Here is a 16,146-nt window from a genome sequence, read left to right on the forward strand (position 1 = left end):
CAGGTGAAGGCTCCGTACTCTTTGGTGAATAAATGAAGGCTGGTCCTTGCAGCTGTTTGCTGCTCTTTGAACAGCCCCTCTCTCTGTCAGACCACTCCGTGGATGGGCCACAAAGAGGGACCTCCCCCAGGCTTTGGGACATCAAGGTTCAGGTTCCCCCGATGTTTCAGGAAGATACCAGGAAGTTCCAAGTTCCTCACTCATCATTGGTCAAGGTAATGTGTTTATTGGAGTCTCTGGCCCTTCTCTCGGAGCTGGTTTTCCGGGCACCATACTTTCTTCAAACTTTATCCTTTTAGAAAGGAAACCCACAGTCCAGGCTGGTGGTTTATTCCTTGCCCGTCAAATAAGCAAAAATCTAAGAAAACCCAGCGTGTGGACGTACTCCCATACGAAATTCCGCGCAAATTAGGGAGCGTTCACATAGCCACAGGATGGTACGAAATTGTCACCAGCTTTGAATAGCGAGCATTCACATTCCTAGGCCATCTGAGTGTTTTTGTCTTTTTTATTTTTATTTTTTTGACCTGTTGGGAAACAGCTGAATGAAACATATAAAATAAAATTAAAGCATCCCTGGGATTTTTTAATGGAAGTCATTAGGGGAGTAGAATTTGACATCCACGCTGTTTTACAGAAATATAATCAGGACAGGTAGTGAGCGTAACCTAATGTGTTACAAAACCACAGCTGAGATGTTTTATGTTATGTTCTCATCGAATTACCTGCCTTGTTTTCACGTTAGAACTTGATTCAAGCGTGTCATTTTACCCTCTGAGTTTTCATAGCATCATAAGACGGAGAAGACTTTGAGAGATCGAGGAAGTGTTTCATTCTGTTCTCCAGGGTGGAAAAGCTATTTTGATTCAGCCATTGAATTCCAGTAGCTAGCTTGCTGCCTTTTGCAAAAACACCCTCTGTTTTTTGATGGCTTCTATTCCCAAAGACCACTTTAGCCACCTAATGGGCTAAGGATACTGGCTTTTGTGGTTTAGCCTGGGAGTGTGAGTTAGGACATGGGAGTCGGAAACCTGGTCTCCCCGTCTTAGCATCCGGGACTGACTGGGCTGAGGCTCCGAGGACATGGTACCATGATCTCCTTGGCTTGGTGTTCAAGGCCCGTTGGAAGCCTAGTCAGAAATGGTCATTTTCCCACCATGGCCTGAACTGTTATACCTCCACGTGGGATGCTGACATCATGCGGGTGGGGTTGGTGACATCGGGAGCTGCTGGTCCTTGGAAAACCAGATCAAGGAGAGCCTTCACTCCCAGGAATGCCACAAATGCCACGGGCATGGGCGCTACAAGTGCAGCAGCTGCCACGGGGCGGGCACGGTGAGTCACACGTGGCCGTCGGTGAGTACGTGATGTGGAGCAGGGCCATGTGGGGGTGGAGGGCTGGGCTGGCAGCCTGGGGCTCCCTGGGCCAACGGTGGGGCCTCCGACAAGTCATCCTCCCTTTCCGGGCCTCCATCTTCCCACCTGTAAAATGGGAATGTTGGAGTGGGTGGTCTCTCTTGACCTTATTTCACTTTGATGGTTTATGATTTTCATTCTTCTCTCCTTTTCTCCTCCACCTACAAACATTTACTGAGTACCTGCTGGGTGCAGGAGGACTGAGACCTGGGGTCCTTCTCACAGGGACCCTCTGTCCGGGGGGCAGACTAGCAAGTGACCAGCACTTGTAGTGCAGGGCAAAGTGCCGGCCGAGAAGTGAAGTTCAGGGCCTCTGAGGGACACGATAGACTCGGGCCTTGGATTCTCTTCCTGGGGCTGCCGTCATAAATGACCACAAACTGGGTGGCTTAAAGCAACAAATTTATTCCCTTGGGAGTTCTGGAGGCTGGATGTCCAATACCGAGGTGTCGGCAGGGTCAAGAGCCCTGTCATGCCTTCCCCCCGGCTTCCGGCAGCGGCTGGCAGTCCTTGGCTTATAGCTGCCTCACCCCCATCTCCGCCTCCGTGTTGCTTCCTGGCTTCTCTGTGTGTGTCTCCGTCTCCTCACGGGCTTCCCATAGGGACACGAGTCATTGGATGTAGGGCCCACCCTTCTGCAGTATGACCTCACCTTTACTAATTACGTCTGCAAAGCTGGTTTCCAAATAAGGTCACATTCTGAGGTTCTGGTAGATGTAAATCCGGGTGGGGACGACCACGTATACTATTCAGCCGCCGCGCGGGCCCCTCAGCACCGGCCAGGCCCTCGTGGCCTCAGCGTTCTTTGCAGAATCCTCTAGGCTACTAGCCTTCCCAGCAGTTAAGTCCACGCCCCTCGCGTGTCCTCAGCGCTCCCCACCTCCCCGTTTGTGCCTAATCCCTTGGACACACACTGACCACTGGCTGCTGTAAACCGGGCCTCCTCTGTCCTCTGTCTGCCCACGTGCCCTTCCACCCCGCTTCCGCCTGCTGTGTGCTCCTTCCTCTACACGCTCCGCACCCTCCGTGGGGCTCAGCGGTGGCTGCGCCTGCTCTGTGTCCTCCGGTGGCCCTTTGCTGCTCCCTCCCCCCTCCTCCTCCCCACTCCTCCTCCCCCCTTGTCCCTCAGGCTTTCCCTGGAATGTCTCCGGAGCACACCCCAAGCCCGCTGTGAGGGCATAGCCTGGTCCGTCTCTGGGGGCTTTTCCAGCACCAGAGAGGGCCAGCTTCCCCCTCTCCCCCCGCCCCGGCCATGGCTGTTTGGTCAGGGGACGGTCCCAAGGGTCATGGGGATCAGAGAAGAGCAGGAGAGGCTGAGGTCTCAGGAGAAACAGGGATGTGAGCATGCAGAGTCTCTGAAGCTACAACTGGAGGGGTCCAAAGATACACTGCATTTTACAGACAAGGGGCGAGGCCCAGGGAGAGCAAGTAGGGAAGGGAAGTGACGGCTTGGGGCAGGTCACAGGCTGGCTTGGAGCCAGGTCTCAGGATGCCCTTTGCCTGCTCCCCGGGGGGCGGGTGAGGGCTGAGGCCACGTGTGTCTGCAGGTGCGGTGTCCCTCGTGCAGCGGGGCCAAGCGCAGAGTCAGGCCCGCCCGGCGGTGTCAGATGTGCTCGGGGTCCGGCAGGCAGAGGTAAGATGGGGCTCCCTGGCCCCGAGCTGAGCGCTCTCACTGGCGTTCTTGCTTTTCACTGCCTGCCCTCAGGAAGGCAAGCGGGTGCACTGTCTTGTCACCCCTGTGTCCCCAGAGCTCTGTGCATTGTAGGGACCCGGTCACCTTGGTGAGTGTTTCTCTAGACCAAGTGGAGCCCATCCAGCAATCTGTGGGTCTGGGGCGGGGGGAGGTACGAGGGTCTGCAGGGGGGAAGGGAGGCCGTGGGTCAAGAGAGGAGACCTCTTCCTGCTCACATGGAGGGGAAGTGAATACAGAAAAGCACCCAAGGTGAGATTCTTACCTCTCTGAGGATCCAGGCCTGGGCAAACCCTTATTTATAACCCATTGCAGGGACTAAATGGAGGAAGAGTGAAGGAAGGTTGGTTGATTGACTAAACAAAGTACCTGTTCACGGGGCTTTGCAGACAGTGGGTTGCTGCCTTTTGGACTTGATGTCCTTTCATGCATTTGTAAATCTTTAAAGGGAAACAAGAAACCATGAGGAGTGAAACTCTTCAAAGTTGTGTTGGGTTAATGATACCGGTGGCTCATCCAGGCCCAGGCCATCCTTCTAACAAGCCAGATGGCAAAGCTCTGGTGGACCTGCCACCTGTGGTTGGTAAAGGAGCTCTTTGATTTGGAAGGAAATTTAGATTTCTTTCACTTACAAGTAAAAGAACTCCAATTCAAACTGGCTTTAGCAAAAGAGTAAATTTATGGGCCCATGTAGTGGAAAAGTTGAGGAATAGATTTCTGGGATGGCTTCAGGTACAGCTGGATCCAGGTGCTTAAACAATGTCACCAGGCATCTGTCTCTGTCCCTCACTCTGCTTTCCTTCATGTTGGCTTCATCCTCAGGCAGGCTGTCTCCTGTGGTGGCAGAGGAGGCCACCAGCAGCTCCAAGCTTGGTGACCTCAGTGGAAAAGGATGGCCCTTTCTTGATAGTTCCAGCAAAAGTTCTGGGGTGGATCTCCATGCACTCACCTGGGTCATGTGTCAGTCTCTGTATCAGCCACTATGGCCAGAGAGATGGAACTCTCTGACTGGCCAGGCTGAGGTCCCAGCCTGTTCATAGAAGGGATGGGGGCAAGGCCACAAACCATGTGGGCTGGTGGGGAGAAGGGTGGTCTCCAAAGGGAAATTGGGGCGCTGCTGCGAGGAGCGGGAGGTCTAGATGGTGGACACGTGGAAGCAATCCGTGCCCACCACAGTCCACCTCTACGAGGAAGGGTGTGAGGCGGGGGCCTCCGGAGCCACTGGGACACCACGGCCATCTGAGTGGTACTGATGGGGCCCCTCTCAGATGCAGCACATGCTCAGGGCGGGGGAGCAAGACCTGTGCCACCTGCAGGGGCGAGAAGAAACTGCTGCACTTTCTCCAGCTGGTCACCGTGTGGTACGTGGCACCGGGCTTTCACAGGGCAGGGACCTGCGGGGAGAGAAGGAGACCCAGGGTCCTGAGACTCCACGTCAGGGAGGCTCCCACGCCTTAAGGGTTTCTCCCGTCGGGTACCTTGCTAGAGCAGAACTGTCCGTACTTTACTAGTCTTCCGTCTTACCCGTGAGGATGCTGAGGCCCAGAGAGGCTAAAGCACTTTCCCAAGGTCCCAGCGGTAGTACGGCAAGCCCTCCAGCCCCCATCTGCCTGATCGCAAACCCAGGTCCTTAACCCGACCCCCGGGCTCCGTCCCTCATCCTCTTCCCGTCCAGGAAGAACAGCCTGTTTGAGTTTGTGTCTGCGCGCCAGCTGGGCTGCCCTGGGGAGCTGCTGGCTAAAGCCAGAGGAGAGACGCTCTTTAAGGATGAAAACACGACGGTAAGGAGGGCTTTGCTGCCGCCCTAAAGGGAGCTGGGTCCCTCCTCCCCCTGTGAGGCCAGGTCTTCTGGTTCTGCAGGCGAAGCGTTCATTCAGAAAGGCTGGGCAGGGACAGAGGCTGCTGGGACTCCATGGGCCAGTTTCTGTCTTGAATTTTACATATTCAACCCTCCTTTCTTCCCCTGTCGTTTTCTCTCCCTCTTTTCCTCCCTCCTTCCCTTGGACAAATCTCGAGACCCTCCTCCTATACCAGGCATCATTCTAGGCCACGGGGATACCATAAAACAGAATCTCTGCCCTCCGATCTCACAGTCGGTGAGGGAGAGGGTAATAACAGCACTTTCACCATACTGTCAGCCATTGAGAAATACACAAGTGAGGTAGAGAGACAGGAAGGGGCAGGGTGTGTGTGGGGGGGGAGAGCGGTGCAGTGGGGGAGTGGATGGTGTGACAGTATGGGCGTCAGGGTGTCCAGCAGAGGAATCAGCACGACAGAGGCCTTGGGGACCAGCAGAGGGCAGCAAGCTGGGCGAGCAAGGAGCTAGCACATGACAGGTGCCAGCAGCCAGATCAGGGAGGGTCTTGTACACTAGCAGTTGGCAAATTCCGGCCCTTGGCCTGCTTTTATAAATATATGGAGCACAGCCCACTTGTTTATGTATTGTCTGTGGCTGCTGTCGTGTGAGGGCAGAGTTGAGTAGTCGAGACACAGACCCCATGGCCTTCAAACCTGAGTATTTACTCTGGCTTTCTTTTTTTTTTTTTTTTTTTTGCGGTACGCGGGCCTCTCACTGCTGTGGCCTCTCCCGTTGCGGAGCACAGGCTCCGGACGCGCAGGCTCAGCGGCCATGGCTCACGGGCCCAGCCGCTCCGCGGCACGTGGGATCCTCCCGGACCGGGGCACGAACCCGCGTCCCCTGCATCGGCAGGCGGATTCTCAACCACTGCGCCACCAGGGAAGCCCCAACTCTGGCTCTTTATAGAAAAGATTTGTGGCTCCCTGCTGTCAGCCTGGGAAGGGAATTTGGCCTTTATGGGACATCATCAGGCAGTTTTTTTTGGTTTTGTTTTCTTCCCTTTCTTCTTCCCTCCCTCCCTTCCTTCCTTCTTCTTTTTATTTTTTTTAACAGTATGTAGCTGTTTCAGATTGGCTTATTAGTTTCAGGTGTATATCATGATTTGCTATTTGTATATTACTGTGAAATGATCACCACAGTAAATCCAGTTCACATCCATCACCACACAGTTAAAATGATTTTTCTTGTGATGAGACCTTTTTAGGAGCTACTCTCAGCAACTTTCAAATATCCAATCCAGTATTATCAACTGTAGTTACCATTCTGTACTTCACACCCCCAAGATTTATTTATCTCATAATTGGAAGTTTGTACCCATTGACCCCCTTTCACCCCTTTTGCTCACCCCTCCAATCCCCATCTCTGGAAACCATCAATCTCTTCTCTGTATCTAGGAGTTTGTGTTTGTTTTAATTCCACATATAAGTGAGATCATAGGGTGTGTATCTTTCTCTGACTTACCTCACTTAACATAATGCCCTCTTCCATCCGTGTTGTTGAAAATGGCAGGAATTCCTTCTTTATGGCTCCATAATAGTCCTCAGCTTCCTTTCTTTGCCCCAATCACTAGGCTTTTTAAAGGCTCACTTCAGCCATCACTCCTCTAGGAAGCCCTGCGCCCAATCCTAGCCCGAGTTAGGCAGCAGCGAAGACGCGCCGAGTGGGCGTGTAGTCTGTCTACAGCCCTCGTTTATTGGCTGGAGTTCCCGACGCTATAAGGTGGATGATCAATGGTCTGCGTGGGTTTAACAAGCCCCACCCATCCCGCTCGCCCCTGGCCCGGGCCCGTGCCTCTCTGGGCTCGTGCTCCCATCAGCCCTCTAAGGCTCCAGGTGCTGAGGCTCTGGGTCAGGTGGTCTGCGTCTCCCCTCAGGTGTACCCCATCGTGGACTTTCCCCTGCGGGAGATCTCTCTGGCCTCCCAGCGGGGTATCGCCGAGCACAGCGCTGCGCTGGCCTCTCGAGCCCGCGTCCTGCAGCAGGTGAGCTGAGGGGGGTGGGGTGGGGACCGGGGCTGGTGGAAGGTGAGGTGCCGGGTCTGCTGGGGCTCCAGGACACTGTCCCCGTGGACATAAAGGAGGGAACGGGCCCCTCCCTTTGTGGGGAAGTTCCTTCTTGAGAGTGGCAGGGCAGAAGGGGGGGGGGAGGGGTGGAACCCCGGTCGGAGGAGCACAGAGGTACTAGGGACTGACTTGGGGCCAGAGTGACCGGAGGTCAGAGAGCAGGGATGGTCAGACATAAGGCCACGGGGAGAAGTTTGGATTGATTTATCCTGCGAGCGACAGGGAGCTTACAGGGTTTCACGGAGGAACGTGGCTCAGTGTGGTTTCGATTCTCACCCCCCTGGTATTCAGGGAAGGGGAGGGAAAGCTCGAGACCTAGGGTCCAAGGCAGGTTTGGAACCCAGCGTCCGCACCCCAGGGGCACTTCCCAAATCCCAGGCCCCCAAGGGCAGGGCTGATGGCCCGCGCTGCTGTGCGGCTGTTATCCTGCTGGCCACTAGGTGGCGGTGGTGCTCGTCGCGTCCCCTGGAGCCGCGGGGGGCGGGGCGTGTGCGGCTGCGGACGCGGGTAAAAGAAACGGGGATGGAAGATGGGGGGGGGGTTGGCAAGGGAAAGCCCAGCGCCTGAGCTCCGTGAGGGCTCTGTCGGGGGTCCGAGTCTTGCAAACTGGGCGCAGATCCTGGCTCTTCCACGTCCCAGAGAGGTCCCGGGCCAGCTACAAACGCCTTCCTGAAGTTCAGTTTCTCACCCGTGAAAAAGAGATATTACTACCGCCTCAGAGGGCTTGGCAGGGATGAGATCATTTGCTTTAAATGCGTGGAACCCGGTGCTCAAAATGTCCCTGTGCCTTCCGTTCCCTTTGCAATGAGTATTCCCGTTCTCCTTCTGCACGTTTACCCTGTTTGCAGGAGAGAAAAGGATGCATTTAGTTTAAAATGAATCATGACCGTCTTGGAGCTGGAATGTACCTCAGAGAGGATGAAACGGGGGCACTGCAAATTCAAAGGCCTCCGGTGGGGGAGGTGGTGCTGTGGGTAGGAGGCCCCCTTATCCAAAGGGCCCCGCCTCCCCTCAGCTCTGTGCAGCGCAGCGGCAGAGATTTCAGACCTTCTGAAGTCCACATTTTTACATGAAATCTTCCAGTTTTTCAATATTGAAAGCAAAATTTAAAAAATGCTAAGAGCACTGTATGGGCTGCTGGGCCAACTTTGGCCTGTGGGCATCCTCGGCTACCCCTGGTCTAGTCCAAACCCATGACTTTGCCGATAAATCAGAGGAAGCCCAGGCAGTGGAAGTAATTTAGGCAAGGTCACACAGCTTCTCAGTGAAAGAGCCCAGGAGTAGAACTCAGATTTCCCAACTCCAAGGGAAATGTTGTTATCTGCCGCACTCAAGGCACACAAGCGACTCTGAAAGCCAGAGTAGGTTTGCAGGGCTGTCAGCTGGAGGAGGCAGCGCCCTTTTCGCCTGGCAGACACTGCAGGGGCGAGTCACTTCCCAGGTTACGTCCTGCTTCCCAGCTCTGGCACATAGTCATGGTTCCTGGCCCTTCTCTTCCATTGATGGGCCTCGATGTCCTCATCTGTAAAATGGGCGCAGTTGGACCTTGCCTTAGGTTGGGCTCCGCAGAAGCAGCTCTGAGACAAGAATCTGTGTGCAAGTCATTTTTTGTTTGTTTGTTTGTTTTGTTTTTTTTATCAATTTATTTTATTTTTGGTTGCGTCGGGTCTTTGTGGTGTGTGGGCTTCTCATTGCGGTGGCTTCTCGTTGTGGAGCATGGGCTCTAGGTATGTGGGCTTCAGTAGTTGTGGCTCATGAGCTCTAGAGCACAGGCTCAGAGCTTAGTTGCTCCACGGTATGTGGGATCTTCCTGGACCACCGCTCAAACCTGTGTCCCCTGCATTGGCAGGCGGCTTCCTAACCACTGTGCCACCAGGGAAGCCCAAGACATTTGTTAAGGAAGGGCTCCCAGGGGAAACGGGTAAAGGAGTGGGGGAGCCGGAACAGGAAGAGGGTCAGGCAAGGGGGCGGTGAGGATAGTGGCTCTCTGAGTGTCAGCCATACCTCAGCGGCTGTTCGCCTGGAGCTGAAGTTTGTTCTTCAGCCCCATCCATGGAGGACCCCAGCCCGGTCTCAGGGGCCTTGCTCCTGCAGCCCTGGTACAGTCTGGTGGGCATTGCAGTGAAGACCCCCCAGTAGTCAGCTGTGTACTGTAGGACTGGCAGGAGGACGAGGCATGATTGCAGCAGCTTGCGGACACAGGTGCTTCTCCTGGGACGTTTTTGAGTCCCTTTTGGACCCTTCATTTGGCAGAGGGGCAGTGACTGCCCAGGATCACCCAGCGTGTTGGCAGCAGGCCTCCGTCTAGACCCTGGGCTCCTGGGCTTTCCCTGATGGCACAGCCCTGTCTCAGGCGACACAAGCCATATGTGAACCAGACCTGGAGCAGGGAGGGGTGCACCAGGGGCAGATGTGCATGTTTCTTTAAAAGGGAGCGTAAAGGGAGAAGAGGCCACTCCTGTGACTCTTTGTCCTAAGTTGTCCTTTGGCCCAGGATCTACAGACAAAGATTGATGCTGATATTTTGTTCAGGGTTGGGAGGTTAGCGAGTAGAAGCCTGTGAGGGGACAGCCGTCACACGCGGGGCCCCGCCCCTCCCTCTCAGACCTGGAATCCGCTCATCCCAGGGCCACGACCAAGGTGTAGCAGCAGATGTCCGTCTGATTACGAGATGACCGCTGGATGGCAGCTGATGTCCTGGCCAGCCTGTGGTCTCCAACCTGGAGACCTTTAGAATCCCAAATGGAGGCACGTGGGGTGGGGCTGCTGTCGTTTTGCTCCCTGTTGGATAGTAGAAGAGTTTGGAAACAAGAGTGGTCTGACCTGCGGCCCAGGCTTTCTGAGCAGAGGTTGGCTCCCCTCCCCTCTTGCCCCGTGGTTCCCATTTTGGGTCTCCTGTACCCACATGGCGAGAGTGATAGTCTACCTTTTCCTTCCACGGTTATCCCCCTTGGAGGCCGCTTTCTGGCACACGGAGAAAACTCAGTCTCACCACCTCATTTGGTTTTCTCAACAACTCCGTGACATGGAAGTTTTCGTACCCATTTCACAGATGAGGAAACGGAGGCCCAGAGAGACAAGTGGGAGGTCACGCAGAGGGCTTCATGGCAAGTGCACGCCCTGACCCTGAGTCCCCCCCTCCTGCTACAGTGTCACTAACTCTGCCGCCCCTCCAACCCGCACCTCCCAGCGTAGGGAGTCCGCGGCTCCACATCCTCTCCCGGCCTGTTCCCCACTTTCCCTGGAGACCTCTGGACCGTCACCTCCCATGAGAGGACTTGGGCTCTTTTCCCAAGGAGGGGATCTTCCTGCAAGTAGAAGGGTCTGCCCCTGGGCCAACCACACCACCTCCCTCCGGGGTTGGGGTCCCCACATCCGAGTCTGGGAGAGTCTGGGACCAGGGGAGCAGCCCGTGCCCAAGAACTTAGGGTTTGGGCACTGAGCCTGGCCCACGGTACGTCCCGAGAAAGCTTTGCTGGGGCTGAGGAGTCACTTTGCTCTGTGGGTTACACCCGTAGTTTTCCGTAACAAATCAGCGCCAAAGCCAATGACTGGGGTGTCTCAGCAGGAGTCATTGTCAGCTCCGAGGCGGCAGGGTTCACTGCCCCGTGATTTTGGAAGACTGTTGAGTCAGTGCTCAGAGAAGGGGCCAGAGAACGAGGGATTTAGGACCCCTCTGCACGGGGGAGTGAGTGTCCCGGGCTCTCAAGTAGACAGGGATGCCAGGGAGGAGATTTGAGCCTGAAATAGGTCCAGCCAGGAGGTGGGGCTTGACCTGGATGATCTTGCAAGCTTGAAATGCCATGTGCCTCAGTTTCCCCATGTGTAAAAGGAGGGGAAAACTTGAGAAAGACTTTTCTCAAAGGAGGGTCGATGGAAAAACCCTGGTGCAGGGAGGGAAGGGTCTGAGAAAATAGCCTGAAGCAGCCCACCAAACTTTGGAATTTCTTTGGTGTCAACATTTTATCTTAAAATTTAATTCAGAATGCATAATACGTTCTCTAATATCTCCATGGTTGTTTTAATGGAAAAATGTTTAAAATGACTTTATCCTCCACTTTTCTCCACTCTGCTCTGTCCACCCCCCCGTCTAAAAATGACCGCTTCTGGAAGATGTCCTGTTCGGCTGGTGGATTTCCATACATCCTGAAACTCCCCTGGGGGTTGCCTCTGCCCGCCCCCCCCGCCCCCCACCTCCTACTTCATGGAACTTAGAATGAAGTGATGGTTAAACATGAGAAGTCGGTTGGGGCCAGAGCTTAGGGTATGTGAAGGAGCGTAGTAAGAGATACATCTAGGAGGCAGGTTGGAGCCAAAACGCCAACTCCAGAGCATGAACTTCATTCCACAGGTAGTAGGGAGCTACTGAAGGTTCTTGAGCAGGCGAGTGACTTAAACAGAACCTTGATTGTTTTCCTGGCCAATTGTTTCCTCAGCGCCAGACCATTGAGCTGATCCCCCTCACGGAAGTTCGTTACTGGTACCGAGGAAAGACTTACGTCTACTACATCTACGGCACCGACCACAAAGTGCACGCGGTGGATTACCCCGAGAGGTACTGCTGTGGCTGCACCATCATCTGACGTCGCACATCTACCCCCAGAGCCCGCCACTCACATTTGCCCAGGAGGCTGGCCGAGGCCTCTGAGTTGACTCACTGTTGGCTCCTCTGGACAATTGCATGCAAACCCTGGTGTGTCCTTCCAGGGAATTCAGCTCCTCTGTCAAGCTACAAGTCCTCCTGGAGCCTGTCTGGCGGAACCCGTCATGTGTCTAACCTACAAGAATCCATCGCCACACATTGCTTTAGGAGAAATAACTTAAGCAGTGGGGGCTTTGCCTCTGGCCTGTGAACTAAAGCCCCGATTGAGTGTGGGGTTGATTTTACTTGTCCCTGGGTCACTCTCAGTTCTGGTGTGTCTCTGCTAGTCTGGGCCTTTTGTGGAGCCGAGTGATTCTGAAGTGTTGAAAGATAGACAGAAATTAGCTGCCTCTCATGCACACCAAATAGTGCACTTGGGCAAAAACGTACACCATTTTACTCCTCACCCTGTGGGTCAGGAATTCAGACATAGCCATGGTGGGATGGCTTATCTCTGTTCCATGACGTCTGGTGCCTCACCTGGAAGTATCAAAGGCTGGGGAGGTTCAAGGGCAGGGGCGCTGAAATCCTCTGAAGGCTGGTTCACCCAGATACCTGGTGGTCGATGGAGGCTTTCGGCTGGAACACCTACACGTGGCCTCCCCATGTGGCGTGGGCTTCCTCACAGCATGGCGGCTCTCAGGGTAAGCACCCCACGCGTGTGCCCCAATTAAAGAGACAGAGATCTGTTCCCAGACTGGAGAACAAACCCGTTGTATTGGATAGACCAAGGGTCTATATTGCTAATCTCTAACATGGTGCCTGTGCATGGGTAGATATGAGAGAGTGATTTTGGATATATGCAGGTTCTTACATCACGTGCTGACCTTAGAACCTGCCCACTGAGTAGGAGGTGACCTGGATGTCCCGTGTACCCAGTCCCAGGCAGGAACTCTCACCTGGTGCAGTGAGGCTGGGTGGGGGGAGGGGACACCCTGCACACTGAATGCCCAGTTGGCTTTGGAGGGGTGGTTCGGGGGCTGCGTGGGCCACTGCGTACCTGGTTGTGAGTAACCAGATGTCCCTGTCATCTTACAATGTCTGCCCCCAACCGGAAGGGGCTGCACCCCAGGAGGGCCAGTCCGTGCCCTCTTGATCCTCAAGCTCCTGCCGGCCTGCCGCCCTCGTCCCCCGTAGGGTAGAAGCACGTGGACATAAGAGGCCTGGTTGGGGGAGGCTCAGGTAGGGGGGTGGGTCTGAGGCCATTCCCCTGGGGCATCGTACACATGGCGGGGACGGTTTTCGGCTGTTGCCGTCATTGGTGGACAGAGCCCGGGAAGGTGGGGCATCCAGCAGCGCTTGGGGCCGTCAGCACAGTGGAGTGGCGTTTTCACGTGTTACATGGCTGGCAGATACCCCGCTGACACTCACGGAGAAATTACTTCCACGAGGTCTCATCAGTTATGACTTAATGCAGTGCGGATTTTTATTTGGTGTTCGCCTCTGTTCTTCGATTTTCTGGTGTGTCTTGTTTGAAACGGCTTCTGATCCTCTCCCTTCTCTCAAGTACAAACGTGGAACTCTGATGCCTTCGTTGGGGTTCCTCGGGCCGCTGTGCTTGAGCCTCACAGGTTGAAATACATGTATTAAAACACTGCTTTCTTCTCATTTCTCCTTTATATTTCAGTTTGGGCATTAAGTTGCTTTTTAAAAATGGTATGTAAGTAGGTTATGTCTAAATGTCATTTTAGGATAAGAAGGGAGCCTCGCGTCTGTTAGGGTTGAGGCCGCGTGGCCCGTACACGCTGTTGGCGTGTGAACTGGACCCAACAAGAAGATCCAGCTGGAATAAAGTGGGTCATGGGGACACTGTTCTAATAGAGCCTCAGTGAGCCACCAGCCGTAGGGCTGCTTAGTTCTGGTGGTTCTGGCAAAATCCCAGACGGTTACTGGGTCCTCCGGCTGTTTGATAACTGTTGCGTGTTTTCCCCTGCAGTTTTATCTGTTTTCACGACCTTCGCTGCAGCCGGGATCTGAGTTAATTTGCTCTTCCTGCCTGTTATCCTAGGGCTGAGTTGGCAGTTGCTGGTAGGCCCAGACCCAGCTGAAGTCCCTGGAGGGTAGAGAACAGGATGCGGGGGCAGCTGTCACCCCCAAACTGGCCACTGCACACGGCGGCTCTGGTCCCGGTTCAGTTCTGCTGTAGAAGGCTGTGAGACTCAAGTGGCCGGCTTGTTCTTTATGGCCCTGCCAAAGAAGAACACCAGCCCTGTGCTTTACCAGTCACCCACAGACGCTGGGCCTCTGCCTGGCGGCCGGAGCCACTCAGGCCTTGGTGAGGGTTTCCCACGGATCTGCTGTCTCTGCCCTGAGCCTACAGGATGGGAGGAGAGGCTGTCTGTAAGCAGAGGATAAGGAAAGAATCCATGTGAGTCAGGTGGCTTTACAAGATGAGGACGCCTAAGAGGCAAGATGGCGGCTGGTTACAAGCATGTGTGTGAATGTGCCTGTGTGTATATACGTGTGCCTGTGTTTGTACATGAGCATGTGCATATGTGTGTACGCATGGTGTGTGTGTTGTGTGTGCATGCATGATGTGTGTGTATTTGTGTGTATTGCAGGTTGCGTGTGCGTGTGTGTGTGTGTGTGTTTGCTTGCCAGGCGGAGAGGGTCACTGCTTAGAAGGCAGGAGGGACTTCCTCTCCCACCTGGTTTTCCTCCCTTCTCTCCTGGTCCCTGTCATTCTCTGTGGTTCCCTGTACCCTGGCCTTCAACACCTATCAGCTTGTTCTACCACAGCCAACTTCAATTTCTAGTTCCTGTGCAACCCTTGGTATGGAGCGTGATGAGAGAACTGTGTTTTCTCAGTCAGGACTGTGGCGTTACGTCTCTCAGCAGGAAAGATCCTTCCAGATTCAGTGGCTGGCACCTTCAGCTTGAATTCCAGTCTCCTTTTGCTTACGTTTCACAGTCGGGGATTGTGGAAAGAGCATATACACTCTGGTTCAAATCCTGGCCCTGCCCGTTAATCAGCTGTGTGACACCGGGCAGTTCTTTAAAGCTTGCTGAGCCTCAGTTACCTCATCTGGGAGATGGGGTGATACCAGTTGCTTTGCAGGGCGGGTTGAAAAGAGATGAGGCTGGCAGAGCTCAGCCTCAGTGGGCGCTCAGAACGTGGAAAGGCCATCTCTTCCCAGAAGGAAACTCCTTTGTGGCGACGGGCAGGGCCTCAATGCTTGTCACAGCGCCTCTCCAGGTGACCCGTGAGCAGGGCCTCGTGCACCAGGGGGAGCGCGAGTGACCCCTACTCTGCCAGCTCCCCTTCTTCGCCCTTCAGCTCAGCTCACGTGCACTATTTCCGTCGTTTTCACCTCGCCCTCGGGTCAGGCGGCATCCAGCGGCCCCTCCTCTGCGCTCGCGTCTCGGGGCGCGTGAGCGTGCGCTGGTCCCTGATTTGCCTTGTCTCGGCCTCCGCTGGACCACCGGCCGGCCGGCGCCTGGGTTTTTGCTCGGAGGTGCCCCACGTTGATTTAACACAAAAAATACCGGATTTTAATTCCAGTCTGGCCTCTATCAGCTGTGTGGCCCTGGACAAGGCCGTTCAGGCCCCTCTGGGGCTTCAGTTTTCTTTCTGTACTTTGGAGAGTTGCATTTGATCCCAGTTTTCCTTCTAAAATTTCACCTTTTCTCCCGCAAATCTGTGGGACCCAGATACATAAACCCGGCTCACAGATCAAGTGGGGCTGCTATGGTTGGTGTGTGTGTGTGCGGGGGGGCCCAGCAGCCTCCCGGGCACCTGCCGCCTCCTCGCCTCCAACCTCTGGCGTCTGGGAGCCCACGGAACGCGGCCAGGTGAGCCCCTAGCTCCTGTTCCGGGAGGTGGGCCGCATCTCTAGCAGACCACAGGCCAATCCTGAGAAATTTCTCTCTCTTTTTTTTTTTTCCTTCAAAGAATTAAACCTTGGACCTGAGCTTATTTTCTGATTGTGTCCTCCTCAGAGTGAAACATGCATAGACGAAAGCACCGTAGAATGTTCTGTCTAGCGGTACTCTCAGCAGTTGATAATTTTCCTGTGCTTTGGAGCAGAATGGCCCTGGTGTGTTCAGATTTGGGGTCCCCTCCCTCTAGCCTGGTCCCCAAAAGCTGTTGGAGTGTGTTGCTACTTATCTTTACGTCTTCCAGTCTGGGGCATGTCTTTGCTTTCTCCCCAGCAGCTGATGGCATTGGGATTTCCTGCTAAAAGAAGGATGTGACCTGGACATGGGGAGCTCATCTTCTAGGCCAGGATAAGTCACTGTCCTTTTAGTGACGATCTGTTTTTGTCCTATGATCAGAAAATCTGGCAGACCTTTAAGGGCGCTGGGACACAGGATGGGACGTGACAGTGTGGTCTCTGTGGTCACGGCCCGGGGTTCACAGCTTGCAGCTCACTCCCGCTTGCCGGAGGCCTCCATCTGTAAGGTGGGAGTATGACCATTAGGGCTGTGGAGAGGCTAAATGAATAGCGTGCAGGGTCTGCATGGCACGCGAGTCCCCA

At 54.6% G+C, this 16,146-nt stretch overlaps 1 protein-coding gene across 2 annotated transcripts in view; it reads left to right on the forward strand.

Moving 5' to 3' along the window:
- The window catches only part of SSUH2 (ssu-2 homolog), a 32,605-nt gene extending 19,320 nt beyond the window's left edge, over positions 1-13,285 (forward strand). Inside the window, exons 7-13 of one of the 2 annotated variants that reach the window (XM_067043570.1) lie at positions 91-215; positions 1,273-1,335; positions 2,964-3,049; positions 4,375-4,467; positions 4,782-4,887; positions 6,838-6,945; positions 11,463-13,285. In XM_067043570.1, the coding sequence (XP_066899671.1) occupies positions 91-215; positions 1,273-1,335; positions 2,964-3,049; positions 4,375-4,467; positions 4,782-4,887; positions 6,838-6,945; positions 11,463-11,609 (728 nt within the window). In that variant the 3' untranslated portion in view covers positions 11,610-13,285. The remainder of the gene's footprint in view (positions 1-90; positions 216-1,272; positions 1,336-2,963; positions 3,050-4,374; positions 4,468-4,781; positions 4,888-6,837; positions 6,946-11,462) is intronic. The other variant, XM_067043571.1, reaches the window with a different exon arrangement.
- The last annotated feature ends 2,861 nt before the right edge of the window (positions 13,286-16,146 follow it).

Source organism: Kogia breviceps, chromosome 10 (assembly GCF_026419965.1).
Source record: "Kogia breviceps isolate mKogBre1 chromosome 10, mKogBre1 haplotype 1, whole genome shotgun sequence".
Classification (NCBI taxonomy): Eukaryota; Metazoa; Chordata; class Mammalia; order Artiodactyla; family Physeteridae; genus Kogia; species Kogia breviceps.